At 37.5% G+C, this 21,178-nt stretch overlaps 1 protein-coding gene across 1 annotated transcript in view; it reads right to left on the reverse strand.

Annotated features, from left to right (window-relative positions):
- Positions 1-21,178, reverse strand: part of TTC3 (tetratricopeptide repeat domain 3) — a 140,983-nt gene that overhangs the window by 60,753 nt on the left and 59,052 nt on the right. The window contains exons 19-28 of the mRNA XM_007470490.1: positions 14,425-14,559; positions 13,696-13,776; positions 11,902-12,014; positions 9,341-9,461; positions 7,179-7,301; positions 6,308-6,409; positions 4,048-4,140; positions 3,320-3,384; positions 2,202-2,338; positions 323-649 (exon numbers count right to left, since the gene is read on the reverse strand). Of these exons, the coding sequence (XP_007470552.1) occupies positions 323-649; positions 2,202-2,338; positions 3,320-3,384; positions 4,048-4,140; positions 6,308-6,409; positions 7,179-7,301; positions 9,341-9,461; positions 11,902-12,014; positions 13,696-13,776; positions 14,425-14,559 (1,297 nt within the window). The remainder of the gene's footprint in view (positions 1-322; positions 650-2,201; positions 2,339-3,319; positions 3,385-4,047; positions 4,141-6,307; positions 6,410-7,178; positions 7,302-9,340; positions 9,462-11,901; positions 12,015-13,695; positions 13,777-14,424; positions 14,560-21,178) is intronic.

Raw genomic sequence — 21,178 nt, forward strand, 5'->3', positions numbered from 1 at the left:
GACTCCAGGGGGTGCTATTTACCCATGGTTGTACCCAGTATTCACGTACTTTACACAAGGACAAATAGTTTTGCATAACATAGGACTGGATTTCCTCACTGACTGAACTTTCCTGTGTTTATACCTTATACAAAAGCATATTGTAACCCATCCATAAAGTAAGCTAAAAATTGTGAGTTGGGGGAAATAGCATTTTTAACCATACAAATTTGTGGTTCTACATTCTAAAAAATCATAAATGATGATAGGAAAATGAAAAAGGATTCAGAGGCCTACGTTATTCCTTCCTATGAAACTGCATCTCTAGAACTAAGTGACGTACCAAAGCTATTAAGTTTTTGGATCCAGGTGGCTAATTTTGGTTCCACTTCTTTAAGTTCACTCAAAACATGCAGAAACACCCTTGTCTTTACTCTATTCTTTTCTTGAACCAAATGACAAATGACATAGTCGACTGCTTCATTCAGAAAATTTCTGCTAGAAAAACAGGTTGTGTAGTCTTCTGTGGTTAAAACCTTCCAAGAAAGCAACTCTTTGAGAAGCTTGGAAGTATTCAGTATCCCAGACTTAATCTTGTCAGCATACTGCTTTATGCACTGCAGAATTCTGTCATCAAGGAACTGGCAACTCTGAACACTGTCTACAGTTTCTACGGATAAACAACAGTGGTCAGTAAAAAGGAGAAAAGAGGAACAATTTGCAAAATATTATAAACTCAGAAAAAATGAACATAACATTACACAGCAATATAAAACATGACTCAGATGTATTCTTTATGTTGTTTTAAATAGCCTAAGAAATTTTAAATTAGGAATATAAATAAAATATTTAACACCTTTAAAAGGTATGAAAGTTCACATTAAATCGAACATATCAAGTACCTTATTTCCTTCACTTGTACCACTCATCTAAAAATCCTAACTGAGCCTCATCAACTACCCAAACTTTATATTCAGTAAATATGTTTCATGCATGAATGCAAAGGGTTTTTCCCTGGAGTTGAAGGGATCATTTCTTCAGGTATAAATACAATTAACATTTGGTAGTTACTGTATGTTATTCATCTTATTGTTGAATCCTAAATCATAGACCTGTGGAGTCATTGATTCCAAGCTGGAAAATATCTCAGAAGTCATCTTCCCACCCAGGCATTTCCCCCTAAAAATGTCCATTTAGCTTCTTGAAGCTAAGACAATAAATTAAATACAAATATATATATATATATAAAATAAGTAAATAATGTTCACTAAAAATTTTTTCGGTAGGGAAGATAATTGTGATTGATTTGTGAAACACTAATGGAATACTAGATGAAAAATAAAGACAACAAGAGGAAATATTTCATTTTGGGAACAGCCATCATAGTAGAAAATGAGAACAACGTACTTCAACTCAAAACTCAAAGCATACCTGGGGCTATAACGTACAGTATGGTGACTATAGTTAATAATACTGTTTTGCATATTTGCATGTAGATCTTGAAAGTTCTCATGAAAAAAAAAATTCTGTATGTATGGTGATGGATGTTAATTGGACTTACTGTGGTAATCATTTTGCAATATATACAAATTTCAAATCATTATGTTGTACACCTGAAACTATACCTCAATTTAAAAAAAAAAACTCAAACCCCTCCCCCCCACCCAAAACCTGAAAGTAAGTATGTCCACAGAAACAGTAAATTACTGAGACCGCTCCCATATTGATCAGGGAATGCTGACAAGACAGGTGTAAAACAGAAGGCTGGACTAGGTAATCTCTCTGGCACCTAGTATGAACTGCTTCTTTATTTGAACTCAGCATATTTCAGATAATCAGTGGCTAATTTACAGTTCAACGTTTCAGAACTTAAATCTGTGTAGCAGGGTTTACAAAGCACTGTCAAACATACAATAGGAATTTCAGATATTATTCTCACATGCACTTTGGAGATAAGGAAACGGACAGAGTGCCAGTTTGCCCTGAGTTAGTGGCAGGGTAGCGTTTTCAATCCCTGTATATTGCTTCTAAATTCAATGTTCCTTACACCAACCCCCTCCCCACCTCAGTGTAAATCAGAAGATGGTGATAAAATCAAAATGCCAACGGAAATCTAAATTTCAATTCAATAACAATTAACATAAGGCCCAACAAGACGAATATTTATATTTATACTTTTAAGCAAGAATATATTATTATCATGGCTTGGACTCCCAGCATACCTTTCTGCTCTTCAATTTTGGGTGGATTACTTTCCCTTAAGTCCTCTTCCAATCTTTCTTGTGCTAATTTTTTTGCTTCCTTTTTTTGGATCTTCCGCTTCAATTTTTTGTCTTCTTTCAGCCTTAACTTCTCTAGGCTGATAAGTATTTACAATTAGTCATAACTCACCTTTGTTATAAACTCACTTAACTATTTTCATTTGCCTAGTGTAAGTTAGAAGTTTCCCTTTTTAGTTAAAACTTGGCCTATATCTTCTGTTCAATATCAAAAACTTTTGAGATGTGGTCAGTTCTGTCAAAACAAGTGTACTTGTTTCATGAACACAAGAACCTCAATGACTCAGTGACTTCTAATTAAGGATGGCGTGTACAGATCATGCAGATGTTATTTCCATGTATTTGAGTTACTGCTTAGGGTAAACAAGAATAGTAAAAATGACTCTGCAAGGTAATACATGTAAATACTCATTTCCACAGTAAAATATTATTTTCACAACCCAATAATGGCCCACAACACCAGAATTTGGTCAATATGGTTACAACAAGTTCTCCTCAACAAATAATTCTGTTCATCTTTTCTTCTGCTCTTTCCTGGTCACCAATGATGAAAAAAATCACTTCTTAAAATGGAAAGCAAGAAGCAGGACCAAAAAGAAAAGAAAAAAGGATTGGAATTATTTGATCTTAACAAGAAGATATAGAAGTGAATAATTTTGACATTTCACTGAATATTTCAGGGTAAGAAACAGTCACTGGTTCAAAATGTTTGCTGAAGAGAGTAAAAGGAAAGATGCTTTTGGAATTAAAGTTTCAACAGCTGAGAGCTAAGTATATAATTTTTATCCAAATGCCAAATCTACTGAACATGTCATTTCATAGTTCAATTTCATAATTTTACTTATAAATTCAACCATTAAATAATGCTTCTTAATTCAAGTTTTTAGCATTTAACCAATCTAGGCTTGAAAGTTATAAATATCCATAAAATTCACTTAAGAACCACTTATCTGGATATGTGTACAGGGCCAATTTTAAAAACAGCATAATTTAGAAATCTGCATTTAACAGAATTATATTCTAATAGACATTATTAAGCTACTGATTATTAAAAATCTTACCTAGAACATTTCTGTTTCAGAATAGGTCTTGGAGGAACCTTTTCTTTAATGACTTTGTGTTCAAACTTTAAATAAAACAGACACATCCAAAATTTGTCTCATGCTCCCATGACATAAAGCACAAAACCACAAGTAACAAGCATTTCAGAAGCACACACAGTCAATGTTCAATTTGATAGGGAACAGTGATGATGTTCTGACCCAAACAAAAGCCCAGAAAACTTTAGCAAAACAATTTACTGAAAAGAGGAACAAGAGAGTAGACACAATTTAGGAAGCTTAAAAAAAAAATTAAGAGTAAGCAGAAGATCAAATAAACTACACATGTCGTTACAACAACCCACTCCTGCCAACTCCCATACAGTGAGGCTAAAGGTAATCCCTCAAGACACTCTCTTCCCTCCCTAAGATCCCCCACCTCGCCAACACCCAAACGTTTACCGGGAATTAACAAAATAAGGTTATTAAAAAGAGTAAAAACAGTAAGACTAAAATGTAGAAGACCTCCTCTTCCTTTTAGGAGATAAAAGAATATGAGAATCCTTCAATGCACAGAAGCATTCTCACATCCTATTGCTTCCTATAATTTCTTATATTAAGTAACTGCTTCTTTCCTGGAAAACACAAGATCCAAATAGTACAACTTCCACAAATTTAAATCATATTATAAAAGGTATCAGCATTTTGTTTATTAATTTAAGGAGACTTCCCCTTTATTAAATACTCACTTCACATTTCACTTGACCACCACTGCTGAAGATGATAATCTTTGAAATGATTCCTTCACAGTCAGGAGTAAGACAAATTCCTTGCAGAAAATCCTATTTGATTAGAAAAAAAAAAAAAAAGTGCTCCACGTCAGCATAAATCTATACATATATACCATTTTAACCATCAGGAACAGTCAAAATGTGATCTAAAACCTCCTTCAGGGACGCGCCGTTAAGTCCCTGCTCGTTGCCACCTGACTTCCAGAGCCCCCAGCTGTAGGGCTAACCACGGGACTTGCTTTGTTTGCGTAAGGAGAGCTGACATGATGTACGCTACATCCATGCAAAAGCTTTAAGAAACACTGAATGGACTGGCCATTGCTCTTTTCCCTCAGCCATAAGAACATGTTCCAGTCACTCCTCAGCCTCAATTCAGAAACAAAGAACACAGCCACACAGACTGGAGCTGCCACAGCCCAACCCTGGACAACGAATGCAAAACTTCGGGACAAGTGACGCAAGCAAGGAACGCGGTTTTCTTACTGTAAGTCGTAAGATATTTGAGTTACTTCAATACATCCTAGTGAAAGCTATATTACAGAGGGTATTTCAACCCATGGGAATGGTAAGACCACTAAGGGCGAGGGCACAGCTAGAGAAGCTCAATTAAGGTAGGACAAAGACATAGCAGAAGTGACTTAATGGCAGCAGTTGTTTGGTCACATCATTACACCTCTAGTTAACTACATGAAAATGTGTAAAATGTGAGAATTTCTTTCTACTAAACTTCAATAATTCTATTGCTAACGTTCACCTAGCACAACCACCTTAATTTTTTTCCTCAGTAAGGATAGGGGTTTACATGAGGCTAAGCAGCGTAGAAAAAGGTTTCCTTTTTTTAAGTCCATAGCTTATATGGATCAGAAACAAATTCTATCAATGTAAACAAGATTATTAAACTGTGACTGCTCTCAAAGTATATCTGGCTAATGGTAATTAACATCATTATCTTGTTAATTAAGAGAAAACCCCAATTAGATGTGGCAGTACAAAATTTAAGTTGATTTCTTAGTACAAATTATCTCATCAAATTTTTTTAGAAAATATAAAGTTTGAAGCCCCAATTCTACATCATAACATTAAAGTCAGACATTTAAACTTTTACTTCTGATCATAATATTTCCAATGTAAAAGGGGTTCAACAATTTATTAAAAGCCTCTATGATTACTGCCTTTACACTTGTATAAAAATAAAAACAAAAACTGGGCTTCTGAGCTATTTGTAATGAGGTGGATAGACCTAGAATCTGTCATACAGAGTGAAGTAAGTCAGAAAGAGAAAGACAAATACCATATGCTGACACATATATATGGAATTTAAGGGAAAAAAATGTCATGAAGAACCTAAGGGTAAGACAGGAATAAAGCCACAGACCTACTAGAGATCAGACTTGAGGATATGGGGAGGGGGAAGGGTGAGCTGTGACAAAGTGAGAGAGAGGCATGGACATATATACACTACCAAACGTAAGGTAGATAGCTACTGGGAAGCAGCCGCATAGCACAGGGAGATCAGCTCGGTGCTTTGTGACCACCTAGAGGGGTGGGATAGGGAGGGTGGGAGGGAGGGAGACGCAAGAGGTAAGAGATATGGGAACATATTTATATGTATAACTGATTCACTGTGTTATAAAGCAGAAACTAACACACCATTGTAAAGCAATTATACCCCAATAAAGATGTAAAAAAAAAAACAAAAAAAAAAACTGGGCTTCCCTGGTGGCACAGTGGTTAAGAATCTGCCTGCCAATGCCGGGGACATGGGTTTGAGCCCTGGTCTGGGAAGATCCCATATGCTGCAGAACAACTAAGCCCGTGCACAACTACTGAGCCTGCACTCTAGAGCCCAAGAGCCACAACTACTGAAGCCGGCACGCCTAGAGCCTGTGCTCCGCAACAAGAGAAGCCACTGCAGTGAGAAGCCCGCGCACCGCAACGAAGAGTAGCCTCCACTCGCCGCAACTAGAGAAAAGCCTGCGTGCAGCAACGAAGACCCGATGCAGCCAAAAATAAAATAAATAAAAAATAAATACGTTATAAAACAAAAACTGACTTTCTAACTTTATCATTAAATTTTTAATTTAATACTTTCTAATTATGTCTCATGCACAGGGAGGACTTCATATCCTCTTAAGACTTTTCCTAAAGATTCTTAGGGGAAAAAAAATCAACATACAATAAGCATACTGAAAAATCCAGACAATCTTGTTAGCCTTACCTTGTCAATTTTATCATTAAAGGTTGTTGTTTTTAACTTCTTCCAACAGTTCATGTGGAATTCTATTTTACAGTACTGGCAACAGCTGATTCGTATAAAACCCTAGGGTTTAAAACAATTTTTAACTCACTTTTGAAAGATGTCTACACACACTCTCTCTCTCTCTCTCTCTCTCTCTCACTCACAACACATATTAAGATAGAGAGCTGTCTGCACTTACCTGGCAGACATAACTAGATGTCACATTTCCTCCTGGGGGAGTATAAGACTTCCGTACCCCAGACTGCCTAGTGCTGGAAACACTGAGCTTAACTGACATATTCATTTCCACAATTTACAGCTGCGTTATCCTTTACAGTATCAAATATTTTATAAACTTTATTTCATCTGATCTACTAACCAGGGACAGTGAGCAGTTTCTATCCTCCTGAATAAGCTAAAGCCCAGGGTCTTACTCACCCAATTCATTGCCAGACTTGGTCTCAGACTTAGGTCTCTAGGAGTTAATTCAATGATCAGAATGGCCTTCAGATTCTTGGACTCAAATTTTACAAGAAATTGGAATTGCAACAAATCAGGGGTACTAACATCCCTTTGTTCCCTGGGCTCCTAAAAATAGGCTAGAAAGGGGAAATGGAATCAGCTAACCTGCCTTCTCAGGTCACCATCCCTACCCTCGGTGTTTATTTCAGTGGCTCTGGGCCCCCATGTGAGATAATGTAGATTTATGTCCAGGGGATGAGGAGGACAAGAGGACATAAAACTGCTGACAAGTCACAGCACTCAAGTGTCTCCAATTACAGAATTTGTTCTGAACCCATTTTAAGGCACAATTCAGCAAGCTAATGACCTAGTACACACTCATTAGTACCTTAAAGTCTGGATCAGTTATGTATATCTGGATTTTGGAATATCCACGGCACTTCTGATAGCAACAAATGGCATCCGGCACTGGAGGGAACCTGCATTCTTCAATAAATTTCTCTAACAGCATCTAAAACAAAAATAAACAAAAATGATACTACTACAACACTAATTCAACAATAAAATGTTTGTGATTTCAATAACCTCTTGCCATCAAAATATTTTCAGCACAGAGAGGACCAAATGCCTTTTAGCCAAGAACTACACACAACTTTTAAAGTTTTTCCTTCTAGAGAGAGGCTGATACAGGGACATGCCAAGAGACAAAGATGGGGAAAAAAGGCTAATCAACAAATTTTCAAAATTTCAGACTCCGAATCAAAATCTTATCCTCTGTTATAATCATCCGACCTCATTTTACACTACATACCTTTTAGAAATCTCCTTCAAGCATTCACAGGGAGTCAAATGAGGCCGAATAACCCTTAGGGCTCTACTGTTCTCTTCCTTCCCAAAGTCATTTCACCTAGGACCCCACCACTGCCATATCCAGCTACCTCCCTGAAGCCCTGCCACCCGTGCCTGTTCATCACCTGGAGAATTACACCACTGCTACTGAAGCCCCCAAGACTCATGCCACGCTTCCAGTGCTGGCTGTTCATTATCAGTAGTTCCTGTGCCTCCACTCCAATCCAGTATAAAGAGAGGAAAATCCAACAATCCCTAAGTTCAGTTTTATTTTTTATACCAGCTTTGTTGAGATATAATTCATATACCATACAATTTACACATTTAAAGTGTATAGTTCAGTGGTTTTTTAGTATATTCAGAGTTGTATAACCATCACGATAACCTAAAATTAGAGCATTTCACCACACAACAAGAAACCCCATACCCATTAGCAATCCCTCCCCAACCTTCCTCAATCCCCTAGCCCACTAATCTACTATCTGTCTTCACATATAGATTTTCCTATTCTGGAGCTTTCAGATAAACAGAATCATACAGTATGTGGCCTTTCGTGTCTGGTTTCTGTCACTGATACTCAATTATATGGATATACCGCGTTTTATTTAACCATTCATCAGTTGACGGACACTTTGAGCTGTTTCCACTTTTTGACTATTGTGAATAATACTGCTATGAACATTCATGTACAAGTTTTTGTGAGAACATATGTTTTCCTGTCTCTGTACATACCTAGGAGTGAAACTGCTAGGTCATATGGTAACTCTATCTTTAACCTATGAGGAACTGCCAGACTGTTTTCCAAAGCAGCTTCATCATTTTACACTTTACAGCAATGTATGGACGTTCTGATTTCTCCAGATCCTTGCTAACACTTGTTATTGTCTGCCTTCTTGATTACAGCCACCCTAGTGAGTATGAAGTAGTATCTCCTTTTAATTTGCATTTCTCTGATGGCTAACTGTTGAGCACATTTTACGTGCTTATTGTCTATTTATACAACTTGTTAGCAGAAACACCTATCCAGATCTTTTGGCTACTTCTAATTAGAGTGTCTTTTTATTACTGAGTTGTAAGAGTTGATTCCTGTGCTTTTAAAAGCTTCAGCCAAAAGCAAGTTCTGAGTAAATACCAGGGTTCATCACAAGTAAAGGCCTATCCTAGTCAATTCACACACTTTAGTCTTTCTGGAACTGGCAAAGCATCCTATGCTTCTGGATATGAGACTAAATTTATATTTTCAGAGTCTTCAAGTACCATTAATAACCATGACGAAAAAACAATGCTATACCTTTCTCTAAGTACAACCAGTACGCCATGCTGCTTAACAGTGCACATTCTGGTCAGGATGCCTGGATTCAAGTCCCAGCTCTACCATTTCCTAGCTGTTTAACCTTGAGCTCAACACTTAACCTCTCTAAATGTAATCTTCCTCATCTGTAAAATGGGAATAATCATAGTGCTCATCACATAGGGCTGCTGTAAGGGTTAAAGGTAATGATAAATAGAAGGTGTATGACTGGCACACAGGAAACATTCAATAAACGTTGGTGATTCTCACCAGGCTTTCAAGGGGAAACGCACGTGGAGGAGCTGAGAACAGAGTACTCCTACCTGTCTTCTGATACCTGAGTCAGAGCGCAGAAGCACAGATGAGCTTTTATGGTTAGTAAGATGCTCTCTAGAGAAATAAACGGTTACCTTTATTTTCCCTGGCTGAGTCTCTTCAATAACCACATTACTTGTGGGCCAAGTTAACACTCCAGGAAGACGACAGATCAAGGTTCTTGCTTTCTCGAAATGATTAAGAGCTTCTAGAAATCTAAAGTCATAATTATAAAGAAGGTATTAAAGATGTGACATGAATTTTCATTCCCCACAAGGCACAGAGATTTCAAGCTTACTAGGTAAGAGTACATTTGACAAATCACTACACAGAAATATTCAATGTAACCCATATGTTCTTTAAAAAACCAAGACATTATCACTGTTTGCTACAAAGATAATATAAATTAAACACTAATCTACCTGGATACTGGCTTTATTATGGTAGGTGCACACTAGTCCTTTTAAAGTTGTAATTTTTTTTAAAGTTTTCAACAATTAAAACAGAAAACTGAATAAATTATGGTTGTTCCATTTTTATTTCATTTACTAATCTAATTAAAGTAGATTCTTGTAGAGCAACAGCAAAACTCCACTTCAACTAATTAATCATAAATAGGGAAAATTTTTTAACTTGACTCATTTAGAACATCTATAGTAAAACCGCTTTGCTGAAAAATTTTTAAAGAAATCGTATATTCTGGACATCTTCAACTACAGAGCAGTGAATTATTTTAACAGAACAAATGTGCATGTAAACTATTTTAACTATAAATATGAAATCTTTCAGTTCCAATTTATGGTTTAAAAATTAATCTCAATAGATTCCCACAGTCCATTCAACAAAAGAATACTAGAATACTGGATCATAAGGTTATCCCAGTCTTTATTCTTCTCTTTAGACTAGAGAATAGAGGGTTCTCTGCTTTCTCCAATCTTGAAATGATTTCCCAATTGAAGAAGTCATTTTTGCCTTTGGGTACAGAAAACTTCACCTGGAGAAAAGCTAGACCAGCATCCACCATAAGACAGTTATAAACAGCAGGACTTTCAACCAGACACTGCACATTGCAACAGCAAAAAACCAGCTTATTGGACACTGAACCACAAACCGTATTATTGTGAAATTAAAAGTTAAATGAATTTCCACAACACTGTAAATCAACTATACTTCAATAAAATAAATTTTTAAAAAATTTAAATGCCTTTCAAAATGGCAAACACGTCTTCATTTACTACAACCTCCATGATGCTACACATGTATGTGACGTTCCCAGATCTTGTGAATATCCGCATGCGGCCACTGCATTAAACAGATATGTCCCAAACAACTTATGCTAAGTTGGAATTAATTTCATTTATTACCATAGAGGTGACGGCTAAATCCTCACTACTCCTGATTCTTAAAAGAGTTGAACTGGTCAGACAGTAGCATCAGGAAGTAAAAGAACTTTCTTTAATCTTTAAAGATCTTTAAAGAAGGTTCTAGGCATCCCCTAAGATTGGGTTCCCAAGAATACCAATGGTCTGATAAAACTTCCTCTAAACAGTTAGATGAAAATTTAAGGATAATTAAAAGTTATGAATGATATTCAATCAGTCAACAATTATTTCTTTATAAAAGTAATCTAACATACCTACCACTATATTGGCTGTATTTCAACTACAGGTTCAGAGGAGAGATTTTTGTTTCTAACTCATAATGTCCTTGAACATATATATATTTCGTATTAGCAACTTCCCTGGTGGCGCAGTAGTTAAGAACCCGCCTGCCAATGCAGGGGACACAGGTTTGAGCCCTGGTCCCAGAGGATCCCACATGCCGCGGAGCAACTAAGCCCGCACAAAACTACTGAGCCTGCACTCTGAAAAGCCTGCACAGTACAACGAAGAGTAGCACCTGCCCCCCACAACTAGAGAAAGCCCACACGCAGCAATGAAGACCCAACACAGCCAATAAACAAGTAAATAATTAAAAACAAATCCTCATACAAGTTTTTTGGGGGAAATGGCTATTTAACCAAAATATTATATAATCACACTTGTAAAGCATTAATTTATACCAACTCAGTCGCCATTTATAAATGACATATACTAAAAGATAAAACATAAAATCCTTTGTGTCAAATTACTCTATTTTTTTTTCATTTATTTTTTATTTATTTATTTTTGGCTGCTTGGGTCAACGTTGCTGCACATGGGCTTTCTCTAGTTGCGGCGAGCGGGGGCTACTCTTCATTGCAGCGCACGGGCTTCTCATTGCGGTGGCTTCTCTTGTTGCAGAGCACGGGCTCTAGGTGCACAGGCTTCAGTAGTTGTTGCACATGGGCTTAGTTGCTCCGCGGCATGTGGGATCTTCCTGGATCAGGGATCCCCTGCATTGGCAGGCGGATTCTTAACCACTGTGCTACCAGGGAAGTCCAAGTTACTCTATTATTTATTTTCCTATTACATTCAAAATTAGAAAGCACTGGGAACTGAAGTGATTGACCTTACTTTAATAATTAATATCCAAATGCCAGTCCTTAAAGTAAACACAATTATCATAGTGTGTCACAGAGAAGATACCAAAATAACTCCAGAAAAATGATCATTATCACATTAGATTTGAAATGAGTAACCAGCCTAGAGCATAAAGTAGTGTGGCTTCTACTAACCTGTTCTTTTTCAAATATACTTTTCCAATTCCACAGTAAGCCAAGCAATCAAGTCCCTCATTGGGGTAGTGTTCAATCATCCTCTTAAACTGGTTTTCAGCTTCAGATAATTCCTTCAATAGCAATGAGAACAGTGATCACTTACACAAAAAGAGAAATACTGGAACAGATTTTACCTGAAAGTTGATTCCTTTTGTGTAATATTAAAAACAACCGTATATCCTAAAATTTCTATGGCAAAATTATACATTCTGTACTTCATTTTCTTAACAATTACATAAATTTTGACCATATAGATACTCAAGAGACACAACCAAAATGATCCAGCTCCAGAATGAAAAGTTGGCACTGAAATCAGACAACCAACCAGATGAGCATTTACTAACACACAGAGGTCACAGTGTGTGCTGGCTAACCCTAAAAGGTGTGAATTCAGGGTGAAAGAGACTGATTTGGATGCAAACATGCCATAACATATATCCTAGTAAGTGCTGCCCCTTGGGATCACAGGAATTCCAATGATGTTGCCACAATGTTTTGTGATATAAGACAAATGCTCTGCCTTAAAAACAGCTCTTTAGTAAACTTTACAGAGCTTAGAGTACATTCTTTTGAATATTCTCAACAGTGGAAGCCTCTGGGCTTTGAATGAGTATTGTTTTGGAAAAAATCCAAAAGACACTTAGCTCAAAGCAATACTGGCCACTCCACTGTGGGTGAAAAAGGAAATGTCACTACAAAATGGAGTTAATAAGGAGCTTTGAGGCCAGCTCCAAAGGAGGCATGCCAAAAATGTTTCAGGAAGGGCTGTTCTGGAGTGAATATAACTTCCTTCTGGGGACACTCTGAATGATGAAATTCTCTTAAATGTCCAAGTTCTATCGTACCTATTTAGTTTTTTTTTTTAATCAAAAGTAAATCAAAGTAAATAAAAAATGTAATAAACTATTTTGTCAGTTCCGGTAAGGCAAAACATGGTAAGAAGCTTATTGCTACTCTGCCAAGAATAGAAGAATGGAGATCATACAGTCTTGTCTCCAACAATCTACTAGAAAATAGAGTTAGAGATTCCCTAATGAAAGACACTCATCTGTCACATCAAGAACAAGAAAGGGGGGCTTCCCCGGTGGCGCAGTGGTTGAGAGTCCGCCTGCCGATGCAGGGGACACAGGTTCGTGCCGCGGTCCGGGAAGATCCCACATGCCACGGAGTGGCTGGGCCCGTGAGCCGTGGCCGCTGAGCCTGTGCGTCCGGAGCCTGTGCTCCGCAATGGGAGAGCCCACAACAGTGAGAGGCCCGCGTACCAACAAAAAAAAAAAAAAAAAAAAAGAAAGAAAAGAAAGTACACAGGCAGTGCTCATTAAACTACTGTGATAATAATTTAATGATATACATAAGTCAAATCATTATGCTGTACACCTTAAACTTATACTATCCATTATACCTCAATAAAACTGGAAAAGCAAAAAAAAAGTACCCAGAAGGAAATAAGCCAAAATGGAAAAACTATTTTAACATATCTTCTAAAATTAATGACACAGGGCTTCCCTGGTGGCGCAGTGGTTAAGAGTCCGCCTGCCGATGCAGGGGACACGGGTTCGTGCCCCGGTTCAGGAAGATCCCACATGCCGCAGAGCGGCTGGGCCCGTGAGCCATGGCCGCTGAGCCTGTGCATCCAGAGCCTGTGCTCCGCAACGGGAGAGGCCACAACAGTGAGAGGCCCGCGTACCAAAAAAAAAAAAAAAAAATTAATGACATATTTTAATTGTTTATTATCTCTGTTACAAATCTTACCTCAGGTTGTCCTATTCCAAGGAGTGAAATGGCAAGTCCATAGACTACTAAGACGTAGTTAATCATGGCCAGGTTCAGTTGCTGTCAATAAAAATGCTCCAGTTAAACATCTGAACATAATTCTGCCCAATTTGCATCATACTAACTTGTTAGCCGCAACAGTAAAAGGAGTATAAAAATATCTTACTAATCACTGTGGGACGAAGACCACAGAATTAGAATATACATTTTGCAAAGATATGCAGTTATCTTGCTATCAAGTATCTAAAACACAGAATCATTGTCTCAGAGTTCCTTGAAGGCATGGGTCATAACAGATAGAATAACTGATGTCATATTCTTTTGCATATGAATGGGATGAGTAACAGACTAAGGTATTTGCTCTCTTACAACCTTGCATATTTACCCAGCTAATACTTTCTTTGTGGATGAAAAGATGTGACTAAAGTGAGTCCAAATCCTTGACTTAGTGCTCTAATAAGATAAAAAGCCAAGAGTTCTAATGAACACCAACTATAGTGCAAGGAGAGAGTCTAAACCTGGCTTCTATACCGACTGCAACCATAAAGGCTGAATCAGAGCATTATCTGCTTCCCACAACCTGGAGTAAATTCAGCTGATCTCAGCAAGACGATACATTAGTACAATGAAGTCAAAGTGTTGGTTCCCTTCTACATTCATCTGAAACGCATTAGCATTGGTAAACAAGTTACCAGGAAGCAATCTCACCTTTATTTTTTGAGGATCTAAACCATTGAGCAACTCTGTGAAGGCCTGGGCAGCACTGCGGCAGCGCTGCTCCAACAAAGCCGTGTAACCATCCTGGATTAAGCTTCTCAGCATTTTCATTATATTAGCAAAATCCTGCAAAAAAGAAATTCTTTTTCAGTAAACCAGAGCTACACATGCTTAGTCTAAAACTTAAGATGCCAATGTTCATCATCGGGCAGTTATACTTTATAACTGATCATAAAATATGTAAATACCCAAAGCTACCCTTTATGCATTATACTCCTTTCTCTGCACAGCACCATTAAAGTGGAAATTAAAAGGTACTTCCCCATCTTAATCCCAACACTTCTAGTGCTGCCCATGACAAAGAAGGTGGGTTCACTTTACACTACATGGTGCTAAGCTGTACTCACTTTTCCAGGCTAACCGGACAGTATTTGGACGTTTTAACAGCTCAAATGGAGAACATCAGCCATCATTTAAATAAGTAAATTGTTTGGCTGAGACTAGAACAATTAGACAAATAAGAACAAACAATCAATTTCCTGGTCACTACCAGATTTTAACAACTGCCCTCATGCCCTGGAACAAACCTAAATTCTCAGCAAGAAATGGTTATTTCAATCTGTAGCTCTACTCCTGCCTAACACGTACTTGAATATAACTAGATAATATTATCGGGAGAGATATTACTAGGTTAAATGCAAAGAGAAGAGAATAAGGAAAACAACTGCTATAATGTACCCTGAAATAAAGCGAGAAAAAACCTTTATAATTTGAATATACATGGGCACATACATTATAATTTTCATTCAGATTTTAGTTACATGGCAATAGCTATAGGCCACAAAAGCTCCATAAAGACTGGAGAGGCAAGCCTGGAGGCTAAGCTAGATCTCCCCACACCTTGCCATACATGTGTACACCGTTCATGGGAGCAGAAAATGCAAATATTGCGTGACATTCCTCACTGTTCCTAATGATAAGGATCCAAAAGGAGACCAGTGCACAAAACACAGAGGGAAAAGCAGTCTGGTCACACATAAACAAAAGCTGCCTAGTGCTTTTCGTCCAATGAATCAAAGGTTAGGAGAACTTTCCCCCCAGAAAACACATGGAAAAGAGCAGCTCCCAAGTAAACTTGGTATTTGCTATACAGTATTTAAAAAGCTCAATGATCGCCGTATTAATGTTAAGATAAGAATTTTAACAGTTATAGAAGATGACGTGCTATCCCCCCACACACTAGTTTACTATTTATTATTCAGCCTTGGATGAACTGATTCCATTCTAACCTCTTTCATTCTAGAAAACAAATCCATTTGCCTCATGTTTCCGTTGGAAATTATTTCTCTCAAAACAGTACAAATAAATGGTCTGTGGCTGAATGGCAATGCCAGTCTTCAGCGTATGCAGGGGTCTAAAGAAAAGTGTGTTAAATGAACAAATCAAGGCTCAAAAATAACCATCATTTTAATTTAAATACTCTTGTCTTTACAGGCTGTCGTTACAATTTAAGACCATCACAGTTTTTAGAATCAGTAAAATCAACATAAAATGACAATTTTAAAATCACCAACCGTTAGAAATTCTAAAAATGCTTTTATGCAACTAATTAGAAAGCTGTTGAAACCGATTAGGAAACTGATTAAAAATGCTTAACATGCTTCATTCCAATAGTCCTTAATAAGCTATCTGTCATATATACCTAACATAGTTAACAGAAGTTTAAAATGACTCAGATATTAAAATGAGTGTTGTGTTTCATGTTAATATACATTTGGGGGGGGTGAAATTTAAATCCAACATTTTATTTTAGAAGAAACAGAACTGTATTTACATAAATCACTGAAGTGTCAAAGCAAACTCACATGAATCACATTTAACCAAAAGAAACAATCTTTCACTGATGATAACATAGTCTACAGGTATTCAATGACTGGAATAGTGATTAGCCATGGTTCTATAAATTCTGGATTCTGTACAGGTTTCTATTTCTTCTTGAGTTAGTTTTTATAAGCTGGATTGTTCTAGGAATTTGTTCATTTCATCTACATACATTTTCAAATTTCCTGGTATAATGTTGGTCATAATAGTATTTTGATATAGTATTTGTAATATTGAAGGGTCTGTAGTAATGTATCCTTTTTCATTCTTTTTTTTAAAATATTTATGGGCTTCCCTGGTGGCGCAGTGCTTGAGAGTCCGCCTGCCGATGCAGGAGACGCGGGTTCGTGCCCCGTTTCGGGAAGATCCCACATGCCGCGGAGCGGCTGGGCCCGCGAGCCATGGCCACTGAGCCTGCGCGTCCGGAGCCTGTGCTCCGCAAATGGGAGAGGCCACAACAGTGAGAGGCCCGCATAACGCAAGGAAAAAAAAAAAAAAAAAAAAAAATTTATTTATTTGGCGGCACTGGGTCTTAGTTGCGGCATGTGGGATCTAGTTCCCTGACCAGGGACTGAACCCGGGCCCCCTGCATTGGGAGCCCAGAGCCTTAGCGACTGGCCCACCAGGGAAGTCTCCTTTTTCATTCTTGAAATTGTTTTATTGTGTCTTCTTTTCTTCCTTTCTTAATCAGTTTCCAGACTGATATGTAAATTTTATTTATATTGTTAAAGAATCAAGTTTCAGCTTTGTGGATCCTTCTTTACGAGTTGTTCCATTTTCATTATTTTCTTGTTTTTTGGAATTTTATTTTTTTATATAGCAGGTTCTAATTCGTTATCCATTTTATACATATTAGCGTATATATGTCAATCCCAATCTCCCAATTCATCACACCACCCCCCTACCCGCCACTTTCCCCGCTTGCTGTACATACGTTTGTTCTCTACAACTGGGTCTCAATTTCTGCCCTGCAAACTGGTTCATCTGTATCATTTTTCTAGGTTCCACAAATATGCATTAATATACGATATTTGTTTTTCTCTTTCTGACTTACTTCACTCTGCATGACAGTCTCTAGATCCATCCACGACCCTACAAATGACCCAATTTCGTTCCTTTTCATGGCTGAGTAATACTGCATTGTATATAGGTACGACATCTTCTTTATCCACCCATCTGACAACGGGCATTTAGGTTGCTTCCATGTCCTGGCTATTGTAAATAGTGCTGCAATGAACATTGGGGTGCATGTGTCTTTTTGAATTATGGTTTTCTCTGGGTATACAAATGCCCAGTAGTGGGATGGCTGGGTCATATGGTAAATCTATTTTTAGATTTTTAAGGAACCTCCATACTGTTTCTCCATAGTGGCTGTACCAATTTACATTCCCACCAATGGTGTAAGAGGGTTCCCTTTTCTCCACACCCTCTCCAGCATTTGCTGTTTATAGATTTTCTGATGATGCCCATTCTAACTGGTGTGAGGTGATACCTCATTGTACTTTTGACTTGCATTTCTCTAAAAATTAGTGATGTTGAGCACCTTTTCATGTGCTTCTTGGCCATCTGTATATGTCTTCTCTGGAGAAATGTCAATTCAGGTCTTCTGCTCATTTTTGGATTGGGTTGTTTGTTTTTTTTAATATTGAGCTGCATGAGCCGTTTATATATTTTGTCCGTTGATTTGTTTGTAAATGTTTTCTCCCATTCTGAGGGCTGTCTTTTCGTCTTCTTTGTACTTTGCTTTGCTGTGCAAAAACTTTTAAGTTTCATTAAGTCCCATTTGTTTCTTTTTGTTTTTCTTTCCATTACTCTAAGAGGTGCATCAAAAAAGACTTTGCTGTGATTTATGTCATGGAGTGTTCTTCCTATGTTTTCCTCTAAGAGTTTTACAGTATCCAGTTTTACATGTAGGTCTCTAATCCATTTTGAGTTTATTTTTGTGTATGGTGTTAGGGAGTGTTCTAATTTCATTCTTTTACATGTACTTGGCCAATTCTCCCAGCACCACTTATTGAAGAGACTGTCTTTCTGCACTGTATATCCTTGCCTCTTTTGTCATACATTAGTTAACCATAGGTGCATGGGTTTATCTCTGGGCTTTCTATCCTGTTCCATTGATCTATATGTCTGTTTTTGTGCCAGTACGATACTGTCTTGATTACTGTAGCTTTGTAATTTGGTCTTAAGTCAGGGAGCCTGGTTCCTCCAGCTCCCATTTTTTCCCTCAAGACTGCTTTGGCTATTCGGGGTCTTTTGTGTCTCCATACAAATTTTAAGATTTTTTGTTCTAGTTCTGTAAAAAAATGCCATTGGTAATTTGATAGGGATTGCATTGAATCGGCAGATTGCTTTGGGTAGTGTAGTCATTTTCACAATATTGATTCTTCCAGTCCAAGAACATGGTATACCTCTCCATCTGTTTGTATCATATTTAATTTATTTCATCACCGTCTTAGAGTTTTCTGCATACAGGTCTTTTGTCTCCCCAGGTAGGTTTATTCATAGGTATTTTATTATTTTTGTTGCAGTGGTAAATGGGAGTCTTTCCTTAATTTCTCTTTCAGATTTTTTATCATTAGTGTATAGGAATGCAAGAGATTTCTGTGCATTAATTTTGTATCCTGCAACTTTACCAAATTCATTGATTAGCTCTAGTAGTTTTCTGGTGGCATCTTTCGGATTCTCTATGTATAGCATCATGTCATCTGCAAACAGTGACAGCTTTACTTTTTCTTTTCCGATTTGGATTCCTCTTATTTCCTTTTCTTCTCTGATTGCTGTGGCTAGGACTTCCAAAACTATGTTGAATAATAGTGGCGAGAGTGCACATTCTTGTCTTGTTCCTGATCTTAGAGGAAATGCTTTCAGTTTTTCACCATTGAGAACGGTGTTTGCTGTGGGTTTCTCGTATATGGCCTTTATTATGTTGAGGTAGGTTCCCTCTATGCCCACTTTCTGGAGAGTTTTTATCATAAATGGGTGTTGAATTTTGTAAAAAGCTTTCTCTGCATCTATTGAAATGATCATATGGTTTTTCTTCTTCAGTTTGTTAATATGGTGTATCACGTTGATTGATTTGCATATACTGAAAAATTCTTGCATCCCTGGGATAAATCCTACTTGATCATGGTGTATGATCCTTTTAATGTGTTGTTGGATTCTGTTTGCTAGTATTTTGTTGAGGATTTTTGCATCTCTATTCATCAGTGCTATTGGTCTGTAATTTTCTTTTTTTGTAGTATCTTTGTCTGGTTTTCGTATCAGGGTGATGGTGGCCTCACAGAACTGAGTTTGGGAGTGTTCCTCCCTCTGCAATTTTTTGGAAGAGTTTGAGAAGGATGGGTGTTGGCTGTTCTCTACATGTTTGATAGAATTCACCTGTGAAGCCATCTGGTCCTGGACTTTTGTTTGCTGAAAGATTTTTAATCACAGTTTCAATTTCATTACTTGTGACTGGTATGTCCATATTTTCTATTTCTTCCTGGTTCAGTGTTGGAAGGTGATACACCTTTCTAAATATTGGTCCATTTCTTCCAGGTTGTCCGTTTTATTGGCATGGAGTTGCTTGTAGTAGTCTCAGGATGCTCTGTATTTCTGCAGTGTCTGTTGTAATTTCTCCTTTTTCATTTCTAATTTTAATGATTTGAGTCCTCTCCCTCTTTTTCTTGATGAGTCTGGCTAATGGTTTATCAATTTTGTTTATCTTCTCAAAGAACCATCTTTTAGTTTTATTCATCTTTGCTACTGTTTTCTTTGTTTCTACTTCATTTATTTCTGCTCTGATCTTTTTTTAACTTTATTGAAGTATAAATGCTTTACAATGGTGTGTTAGTTTCTGCTTTCTAACAAGGTGAATCAGTTATACATACACATATGTTCCCATATCTCTTCCCTCTTGCGTCTCCCTCCCTCCCACCCTCCCTATCCCCCCCCCCAGGTGGTCAAAAACCACCAAGCTGATCTCCCTGCGCTATGTGGCTGCTTCCCACTAGCTATCTATTTTACGTTTGGTAGTGTATGTATGTCCATGACACTCTCTCACTTTGTCACAGCTTACCGTTCCCCCTCCCCGTATCCTCAAGTCCATTCTCTAGTAGGTCTGTGTCTTTATTCCTGTCTTACCCCAGGTTCTTCATGACCTTTTTTTTTTTTTGCTTAGATGCCATATATATGTGTTAGCATATGGTATTTGTTTTTCTCTTTCTTACTTCACTCTGTATGACAGACTCTAGGTCCACCCACCTCACTACAAATAACTCAATTTCGTTTCTTTTTATGGCTGAGTAATATCTCATTGTATATATGTGTCACATCTTCTTTATCCATTCATCTGTTCATGGACACTTAGGTTGCTTCCATGTCCTGGCTATTGTAAATAGAGCTGCAATGAACATTGTGGTACATGACTCTTTTTGAATTATGGTTTTCTCAGGGTATATGCCCAGTAGTGGGATTGCTGAGTCATATGGTAATTCTATTTTTAGTTTTTTAAGGAACCTTCATACTGTTCTCTACAGTGGCTGTATCAATTTGCATTCCCACCAACAGTGCAAGAGGGTTCCCTTTTCTCCACACCCTCTCCAGCATTTACTGTTTCTAGATTTTTTGATGATGGCCATTCTGATCGGTATGAGATGATATCTCATTGTAGTTTTGATCTGCATTTCTCTAATGATTAATGATGTTGAGCATTCTTTCATGTGTTTGCTGGCAATCTGTATATCTTCTTTGGAGAAATGTCTATTTAGCTCTTCTGTCCATTTTTGGATTGGGTTGTTTTTTTTGTTATTGAGCTGCATGAGCTGCTTGTAAATTGTGGAGATTAATCCTTTGTCAGTTACTTCATTTGCAAATATTTTCT

This window comes from Lipotes vexillifer, unplaced genomic scaffold, assembly GCF_000442215.2.
Source record: "Lipotes vexillifer unplaced genomic scaffold, Lipotes_vexillifer_v1.1 scaffold402, whole genome shotgun sequence".
In the NCBI taxonomy this organism is placed as follows: domain Eukaryota; kingdom Metazoa; phylum Chordata; class Mammalia; order Artiodactyla; family Lipotidae; genus Lipotes; species Lipotes vexillifer.